We start from the raw sequence: 10263 nt of genomic DNA, 5'->3' as shown, positions 1-10263 counted from the left end.
TGGCTGCCTTGTTTCAGCCACAAAGACGAAGTAGAAGGAGGAAGTGCATTACAGTTCTTTGTGGGCAAAAATATTTTAGCTCAATGAAGTCCGTTTGTTTTTTTTTCTACAATAATGATATGTGGACAGCTTCCTTTTTACCAAGATTTCTTTATTTTCGCAATCTTAGTTCCCTGTTGCTCCACAGCAGGTTAGCCAACATTTTTATCTACTAGGTCATTTTTTTCCACAAATTTCAGACTCTGTTTCCTCGTGTCTCAGAGGTCTTCACAGACAGTGCGATTGGAGATTTGGGTGTGTTATGCTAGTAGCAGCTAATGTAGCCTCGAGCAGCTAGCTAGTTAGACTTCACGCAGCTCCCTTTGTAGCAACAGAAGAGTCAACTTTTTGCAGTAGTACTAGGAATTGTAAGCAGGGTTTCCTGCGTTAAGTCAGTGTGGTGAAGTTCCCCTTTCACTTCCTTTTGTCTTGGTCGTCATGAAAGAGTCAAAGGCTTTGCTCAACGATATTCATAAATTCTATCTTCCCATGCTGGGACAGTTATTCACTAAATAGCTTCTCTCAGGGTAATGTTACATGGCAAAAACAACTCTTATAACATTAAAAAACAATCTTGAACACTCAGCAACAAGATGTCCCAGTCCTAAATGTAGTTTAGTAGAGAAGACAGACACCTTTGTTTCCGTTAATGACTGATTAGCAGCACCACACGTGGCGTTGTACTTAAAAAATCACTCATCTACCAAACATCACTGTACATACAAAAATCATACTTAGTTGTTTTAAACTTAGCAGGAAATTATTAACTCTCCTTGCTAACAGCGTCATGGTGAATTCAAGGACAGTGATGTGGCAATGACGTCTATGAGGGCACAATGTTAGACTTTTATTTCCTTATAGAAATGTTTGTTGCTTCCTGGAACACTCAGATTGACAGTAAGCAAAGCACATAATGTGGCAGACTGTGATGTAAAACTTTGTGTATGTGATTCATAATAACATTAAGGAGAAGGATGAACAACATGTGGTGCAAAGATAAAAATAAAACTTACATACTGTCCTTTAAATGCCAATGACTCAAGGAATGAAATCTGTTATTTTGCTTACTAGATTTGCTATACTGACCTGACAACGGAGACAAAATGTAGGTTTCCAGGCTGCATGGATAGCAGATGTTAACAGTATTACCTCTTTGCCATCCAATCAAATCAAGGACCTTTTATCACTAAGCAAGGCCAGAGCCAGCCGTAGCTGCCAGGTTGAAGATTAGTCCCTCAGAGGTCATTGTTTTAGTCACAGAGGTTGGTGTCTGTCGTCCCACAGGCCAACGGTAAACTTAAGAGACACAGAGAACATCGAACATGCAATAGTAGGACTGTAACTAAAATATAAGTACTCAACAAAATAACAAGTTGACGATGCATAGTACATTTTGAATGCACAAAAATCACTACGAAGATGAAAACAAGTGTTGTGCAGACATTGTAGATAACATGTCGAGTACTGCATACATTTAACTTGTGCTCCTTCACCCCCCCTTGGTGTGAAGGAGCAAAGCGTCTTTCAGGACACCCAAGGTCACTGTACAGAAAATATAAAAACAAAAATATAAAATACAAAATAAAAGACAACAAACAATAAAAAGGGAGGGGGGACCGTGTGAAGCAGTTTAGAGAGAGTAAGCAAGTCTGAACAGATGAGTTTTGAGTTTAGATTTGAAGATGGGCAGGGTGGCAGAGTTACGGAGGTCAGGTGGCAGTGAGTTCCAGAGTTGGGGAGCAGAGCGGCTGAAAGCTCTGCTCCCCATAGAGCTAAGGCGGGCAGCGGGTACAGTGAGATGGAGGGAGGAGGAAGATCTGAGGGCACGGGATGGAGTGACAACGTGCAGGAGGTCAGAGAGGTAAGGAGGGGCGAGGTTATGGATAGACTTGTAGGTGTACAGAAGGATTTTGTAAGTGATTCTTTGATTAACCGGGAGCCAGTGGAGTTGCTGAAGGACGGGGGTGATGTGGTGGGAAGAGGGGGTTTTGGTGATGATCCGGGCAGCAGAGTTCTGAACCAGCTGAAGTTTATGGAGGGACTTTTGAGGGAGGCCGAAGAGGAGTGAATTACAATAGTCAAGGCGTGAGGTGACAAGGCTATGGACGAGGATAGCGGTGGTGTGGGGGGTGAGGGAGGGGCGGAGACGATTGATGGAGCGCAGGTGGAAATAAGCAGACCGGGTGATTCTATTAATGTGAGATTGAAAGGATAGTGTACTGTCGAGGATGACACCCAGACTCTTAACCTGAGGGGAGGGGGAGACTAAGGAGCTGTCGATGGAGAGAGAGAAGGTGTCAACTTTAGATAGGGTGGATTTGGTGCCAATGAGTAGGAATTCAGTTTTATTGCTGTTTAATTTTAGAAAGTTAGAGGTGAACCATGATTTTATTTCAGAAAGACAGGATGTGAAGGAGGGGGGTGGGAGTGTGGAGTTAGGTTTGCAATCTCCCCACTTGGCACTCCAAAACCCTAAAAAAGACAAAAAAAACCCACCAGGCTTGAATACACTGCTCATATCCTGGATGACTGGGCACATTCCATGTGAGTTACCATTTCCCAGAAGCAGGGAGCAGGAATGTCCCTGTAAGCCTCCAGGAGGCAGCCGTGCACCCTCCTCTGCTGTAAATATTTACCCCAGAGGGGAGGGTGTAGGCAGAGGCAATTCACTTATTTCATGTTATGAAAAGTTTGAAGATTGCGCAATCTTGGTCTGGAGCTTTTATAATCTTGTCCTTGCTCTGGTTTTGGGTGGCTTTATTTAGCCATGCACAGATTCTCTGATGTACCCTGTGTATTAGCAAACAGTACTGCTTATCTAAGCATTGCAAGAGTGTTTTATCTCGCACCACTTCCAGGCTGCGTGCACCACTCCCAGTTCTCATTCGTGGTTTGTGGTTGGCGACTTTGACTGCATTTGTTTCTGTCTGAGTTTGAGGTTGAGGCACGGTCATAAATGTGGGTTGAAGTTGGTGTGATTTCTAGTTGACAGACTGTCAGTGTGAGATGTAGACACTGCAGCGACACAGACACACACTGAAATTGGGTGAGAGAAGTGAAAGAGAGGTGAAACTGCAAGATGATCCAAGCTTGTTTTGTCTTGTTGAATGCACTTTCCTTACATGATCATCTGGTTTTTCAAGCACTATCAGGAGAGTTGACATCCTGAGTTTGAACCACACGTGGTTAAAATGCAATGAAAATGCATTCATTGTAATTTCTTTTTTTTGTAAGAACATCATCTGTCTAAGAAGAGTTCACCAGTTCTGTAGAGGATTACGATGTTGATACCTAATTTAATGCTGTGTCTGTGTTTGTTCCTTTCACACCAGACCCGCATGCAGAGCCTGCACCCCGAGCCGGGAGCACGCTACAGGAACGTGATGGATGCCTTGCGGCAGATTGTGCGGACTGAAGGCGTGTGGCGGCCGATCCGAGGTGTGAATGTGCTGGCGGTGGGGGCGGGGCCTGCCCATGCGCTCTACTTTGCCTGTTACGAAAAGATCAAGTTTTCACTCAGTGACGCCATTCACCCTGGGGCCAACAGCCACTTTGCAAATGGTAAGATGTGTACCAACAGAAACACTGCAGTGAAAATTTTACTTCCATTCACGATGCTCAAATTTACTGTAACCTTCTTACTTTTTTAAAATCCCATTCAACAACTCATTTTGAGGCACTTGCTGTAAATATAAAGCTCCCTTTGTTGGTTATGAAGGAGGTTGTTGTGGTCGAGGCTTTAACTTCCTCTTCACTTTTTTCTCTGCAGGCTTGGCGGGCTGCATGGCCACAGTGCTGCACGACGCCACCATGAACCCAGCTGAAGGTAAAGCCTCCACCTCTTCGCTTATGTCAGCCCACCTGACCCCCAAACACACACTCACACACACTCATGGTACATTCTGCACAGTGAAGACTTACTCATAGTCTATTTATTGAAATTCCTAACCTTCTTCAGAGACCCTTATAGAAAATCCCTCCGATGGTGCTGTTCTCCCATCAGGACACTTGGTGGAGCTGCAGACTCTCAGCTGTGTTACTTCATATTTCTGCTAAGATTTTTGCAGGGTGTCTGCAGATCCTTAAAAAGACTTAATCTTAAATTCAATTTCTTTTGTGTTGTTATGTTAGGCCTCAAAAGTAAATAAAGTCTTAAATTTGAATTTGTTCTCAAATATCATATATGTTGTCAAAAATCATTTAAAGTTATCATGACATGAAAAACACATTTCCCAGTTTTAATCCCGTATCCATGTGCTACTGATCACTTATCTCTTGTTAAATGCCAAATATAAGTAAAAGAGTATTTTTACATCAAAAGCTCATCCAATCAGATGAGACTTTTGGTCACGAGCTAGCCACACCGGTCATATAAAACCGCACTACTACAACCACTTGTGGGTTGTGTGACTGAGGTCTAATTCATTCACCCCTCCCTCATTGTCGTCCTTATCTAATAGCGAGGGGGGTGGTGTGTGGAACCAACTGTCTGCTCGGACTCTCCTGTAACAAATCCATGGTGTTTGTCAAATCAAATGCCATGGATTTGATTTAGATCCCTCTTGTATCTATTACTAATTGCTACTATAAATATTGTGTTTCACTGGGAAATGTGTCACAGTACAGAGGGTAAAATCTCTCTGACTTCCATTTCCCTGTGACTTAAATCTAATGTGATTTATTCATCTTAATTTCTTTTAGTCAAATGAGTCATGTACGACTTACCTTTATAGTTACCTGCAATGCTTGAATAAGGAAAAGATGGTTTGTCAAAAAACAGTTGAGAATTTGGTTAAAAATAATCTTAAAGGATGGATGGATGGATGGATGGATGGATGGATGGATGGATGGATGGATGGATGGATGGATGGACGGACGGACGGACATACAGGTGGATGGATGGATGGATGGATGGACATACAGGTGGATGGATGGATGGATGGATGGATGATGGATGGATGGACATACAGGTGGATGGATGGATGGATGGATGGATGGATGGGTGGATGGATGGACATACAGGTGGATGGATGGATGATGGATGGATGGATGGATGGACATACAGGTGGATGGATGGATCTCTGAATGGATGGAAGGATTGACTGAACGATGTCTGGATCTATGGATTGACAGAAGGATGGATGGATCTTTGGATTGACGGGTAGATGGATCTATGAATAAATGGACAGATGGATGGATCTATGAATGGATGGCCATATCTATGGATGGATGAATGGATGGATGGAAGGATAGATGGATGGATCTATACAGTAGATGGATGAATGGATGGACATACATACGGATGGATCTATGGATGGATGGACAGATCTATGGACAAATGAGCGGATGGATGGATGGATGGATGGATGGATGGACAGATCTATGGACGAATGAGCGGATGGATGGATGGATGGATGGATGGATGGATCGCATATTCTACATATTGTTACTGCTATATTGTACGAAAACACTGTTTGAGACAGAAAGTCTTGATTTACTCCTTTTTATCCTTTATTTCTAGTGTTCTCCCATCTTCTCTTTTCTCTTCACGTTTTGTTTTGGAATCATGTAAAATATGTAACTGGGTTTTTCCCTCCTTATTTCCTCTCCTTCCCCTCCTCTCCCCCTTTAGTTGTGAAACAGAGAATGCAGATGTTCAACTCTCCTTACCGTGGTGTGATTGACTGTGTGAGGTCTTTGTGGAGGACCGACGGCCCCGCTGCTTTCTACCGCAGCTACACCACCCAGCTGACCATGAACGTGCCCTTCCAGGCGCTCCATTTCATAACCTATGAGTACCTCCAGGAGCTCCTCAACCCCCACAGACAGTACAACCCCTCCTCTCACGTTGTATCAGGGGCGCTGGCTGGAGCCCTGGCCGCCGCTGCCACCACTCCGCTCGACGTCTGCAAGACCCTCCTGAACACACAGGAGGCTCAGGCCATACATGTCATCCAGGCTGAGGCTGCAACAGCAGCCGGAGCGGTTGGAGCAGCCACTGCCTCGGCCTCCGGCAGCCGCCACATCACTGGTCTTGGCGAGGCTTTTCGGACGGTGTACAGGATGGGAGGCATGCCGGCCTTCTTCAAAGGCGTTCAAGCTCGGGTCATCTACCAGATGCCCTCCACAGCCATCAGCTGGTCCGTCTACGAGTTCTTCAAATACATCATCACCAAGCGCCAGCATGAGAGACGGCTGCGTGGAGATCGTGACAGCGACAAGTGAACACCTGGCCGTAGCATTGGGTATCGACACACAGGTTTATCACACCGTTAAGGTCACGGTTATCAGTATTGGTCACAAAACATCTAAAGGTTTGAAAAGCTCCAGAATTTTTAGATTCATTGAGCAAAATTTTCTTTTGTTTACTGAGATCTATTAATTGCGGTCTGATCTAGTTCATAGCAGGTGAGGGAACGTACAACTGTTAGGCGACAGCTTGTCTTGAATACTTCATTATTAGATGTGGGGTTGACAAAGTGTCCATCAGTAATCAGGGAAGAAAATGGCCTTGAAATGGCTGAAAGGAAGTTCCAGCTCCCTAAATTCTGATGCTTTAACTCATTTTCATTTTAGTGTTTAACTTGACAGACCCCCTGGTTTTGAAATTGGCTTTCAAAAAGCTTATTATTTATGGAGGGTAACGCACACTAAAAGCAATGTTGAATTTTGCTGTTTGAACAAGGAAATGCTCACTTCCCATCAGCTACCTTCAGTACAGTTTGATGCAATAAGACAGCTTTGTTTTAGCTCCGAACTCAAGTACATTGGATCAAAACAACAAGACTGACTCTGGTATTAAAGTGCTGACTTTGAGCTTTAATTCGAAGGTGTTTACATTCACTTACAATGAGCTGTGTAGAAATTGTAGCATATTTTTTAAACATACCCCCCAAAAGGATAAAAAGGGCTAGAAATCCTATGCTAATGGGGGAAAGTCAGCACTTAAACCTCATGCTTACAATCCAGTGTGTTTGAATACAGAGCCAAAACAAATCCCTGAGCATGTTCCTCAGAACTGCATCATAAACTGTGTTAATGACCCTCTCTTAACAGCAAATGTTGCTCTACTGGAAAGTATTACCACAATATTACCTTCTGACCACATGGGGGCGCACAGCTCAACCTCTACACAATGGAGAAACAACTGGAGGTTACAGAATCAGCAAGATCAAATTAGTTTTATAATGCTTGTGCTGGTGTACAGTAACACTCCACTCAGAGGAACGAACAGAAACATATTATAGACAGTTTATTTTAAATGAAACAAGGATTTACATGAAATTCAGAATTAGTTTTGGATTGAAGATACTCAAGTATTCGACACTTGAGTGGAGCAGATGTATGAGTGAGTGTATGTGTGTGCATGTGTGTGTGTTACAGTGACTGGATGAGTGAATATGGGGTGGACTGGACCAGTGTCATAAAGCTCAGTGGTGACTGACCAGATTTGATCTCAAAAAAAGTCCTGTCACGGTAACTACTTTTATTGGGTGATATCTTGTTCCTAAATTAATTGTGATAAACCATATTTTTGTCCTTTTCAGACTGTTAATGCCTCTGATATAAAAAGGCCTAATAATACAAGTATACTTGTTCAAAAAGCAATGAACTTTTAATTCTAAAGAATATTCAGACATTGGAAAGTTTAAAAAATATTAAACATATTTTGAAAAGATTCTCAAACTTTGTGATTTTGGGCTACTCGTATAAAGAAACATCTATATAAATCATAGTTTCTTTATACGAGTAGCCCAAAATCACAAAGTTTGAGACTTAATACAAAATATGACCAACAAAACCAAAACCAAGTGATGCCTGTTGCGACTAACGAACACAGCAGTTACCTCCAGAATCCAGCCAGTGTGCTGCAGTCAGCTCCCAGGGATGGACACTGGGTGGTTTGCTGGTGGATTTACAGAGTGGAGGATGAAGTTGTAAGGGGTAAAAGTACGAATGACAGACTTCATGGCTCGTTGCTTGGGCTTGGCAAGCTGATAACTATCAGGACTGTGCCTCTTCCCCAGGAAAAGTGCAGCTGCTGGTTATTAGTAAGCTAAACTGTGTCATCTTTGAACTGTTTTTATTTTTCAGTCCCTTCAGGACTCGTAACAGTTAATGCAAATTCAGCAAATCCCCATGAAGGCTGCGTGGCCTTGCAATGTTGTCCAATCTCTGCAACTTAAACCGCAAATGTGACTATTTAAAATGGGTAAAATCTAATTTCATCGTAGGGCTGCATGCAGTGTATTGATTCACTCAGCCCCTCTCTTCCTCCTTCAACAACATGAGACTGCTGCTGCAGGACTAGAGCTCTGTGCCTGGGAGGACAGAGTCACACACAGTGACACGGCTAACTGTTAGCATCACATAACGTAACCCAGCGCTTAATAGGTTTAACAACAGAGTCGAGCCGTTGCGGTGTTAGCATTAGATTAACGGCTTGGTATCAGATGTTAAAGGCTGCTGCCGGGCTTCTGCCTTAGCCTCAAAATATTACGAGTTGGGATGAGATCACGCTGTGCTGTGTTAGCTCGTGCTCACCGGGCAGAGAGCAGAAGGAAATTGGCTCACGGAGACGGCCCTTCAGCGCTGAGTTGAGCAGCTGATCGGTGGCGATCAGTTGTAAATGCAATTTTCAGTTATCCCTGCATTTTCGTCACACAAAAAAAACGCCTATAAACATTGCAGCATGTATCGCAGTGTTTTAGAAAAGCTGCTGTGAAATCAGTCATCTCAGGTTGCAACAATCCCCAAAAAAACCTGCAGCATTCTGGAGGAACTGATTTGTCTTCGGACTCACTCAAGTAGGTGACGGTGTAGAGAAGAAAAAAGGGCGAACCGCTGCATCATGTCTTTTAATTGTTAGGAAAACCCTTCTGTTTATTCTGGCATCATTTTGGATCGATATCACGGTCAGCAAACAATCATGGTCACGTCCATATATCACACAATAACGTTATTATCGTGACAGGCTTAATCTCGTCACAGCCTAACTGAGCTGTCCACTTTGTGTTGTCCTTCAAAGTAAGATGCAGTCACATAAAATAAAAGTGGGTCAAAATAATAATTTTCTCTGGTTAGCATCAGACTACGTTAACATTTCTCTAAAGGACAATATGAAACTAGTTATTGCATTAACAGCTCCATGTTGTCACTTTAGTAATTTAGCACCAGGTGCTTTCAAATCCACGCACATCTACAGATTGTCTCTGGGTGGAGCCATTAGGGCGCTGCACACATCACTGATAGGCTTGTAGACTCATGCTGGTACATTTGAAATTAGGTTTTTGTTGGAAAGCAACATATTCATCACATGGATGTCCTCGGTTAACAAAATATTAACACTCCTACAAACTGGACATTTTCATTTCATCCAGGAAAGAGTTTATAAACTAAGGATTTCGTGCATATGTGGTGTTTTTGAAAAAGAATCTTTTTCAACAGACTTAACAAAGGCCGCTTGAGTATTTACCTTCGACAATCACTTTTATGTTTAGTTTTATTTTGTGTTTTTTAAACGCACAGCATCCTAGCACTTATAGCAACCTCTTTATCACTCATAGGAGCAAATAAGTTATTCATTAAAACAAGTACACAGAATAAATTAACATTACTTGTACACATGCCTTCAGTTAGCCGCCATACATTCAACGCACAACTACTACAAACAGATCCTCAGATAGACATGTAATATTGAAGCCATAAAAGAGGGTTAAATTGTACATATTATATATATGAATAAATATGGACAAATATAGATGAACCCAAACTCTAACCAGCTAAGTTTTGAAGCTAACCTGTATGTTGAATTATACAAAAATGAAGACTACGCTGTAAAAAAAATCAGGTATTTGAAGGCGGCCTATGAAACCCTCCCCTGGAAGGTTGCACATAAGGAAAACCTGGATTATTTCAAATTCAGACAGACCATATGAGAGTGGAAAAAACTGAGTGGGTAAAGAGTATTTAAAAAATGATTGTAGGAGTGTTGCTCATGTGAAGCCAAGTTTCAAGATTGGGAAACCAAAGACAGAGCAATAGAGAGAGGAACAGGAGAGGAACTTGTGGTTTGTCAGATGACGGCACTAATGTGAAATGCTTGAACACTGTTTGAGAGCAACACCTGTATTTTGTGAATTGTAAATAAACTCGCTAAGGCAGCTCCTCGCAGAAGCAGGGTCTTCTCTTGGTGCTGGCTCTCAAAGCGCTGAGAGAACTGAA

At 42.6% G+C, this 10263-nt stretch overlaps 1 protein-coding gene across 3 annotated transcripts in view; it reads left to right on the top strand.

Annotated features, from left to right (window-relative positions):
* The window catches only part of LOC126390316 (mitoferrin-2-like), a 19309-nt gene extending 9046 nt beyond the window's left edge, over positions 1-10263 (top strand). For all 3 annotated transcript variants that reach the window (XM_050044565.1, XM_050044563.1, XM_050044564.1), the window contains exons 2-4: positions 3372-3600; positions 3809-3865; positions 5672-10263. In XM_050044565.1, the coding sequence (XP_049900522.1) occupies positions 3378-3600; positions 3809-3865; positions 5672-6264 (873 nt within the window). In that variant the 5' untranslated portion in view covers positions 3372-3377 and the 3' untranslated portion in view covers positions 6265-10263. The remainder of the gene's footprint in view (positions 1-3371; positions 3601-3808; positions 3866-5671) is intronic.

The sequence above is a fragment of the Epinephelus moara genome, chromosome 5 (assembly GCF_006386435.1).
Source record: "Epinephelus moara isolate mb chromosome 5, YSFRI_EMoa_1.0, whole genome shotgun sequence".
Classification (NCBI taxonomy): domain Eukaryota; kingdom Metazoa; phylum Chordata; class Actinopteri; order Perciformes; family Serranidae; genus Epinephelus; species Epinephelus moara.
Note: the sequence above shows the minus strand (reverse complement) of the source record. Positions and strands in the feature narration are given on the sequence as shown.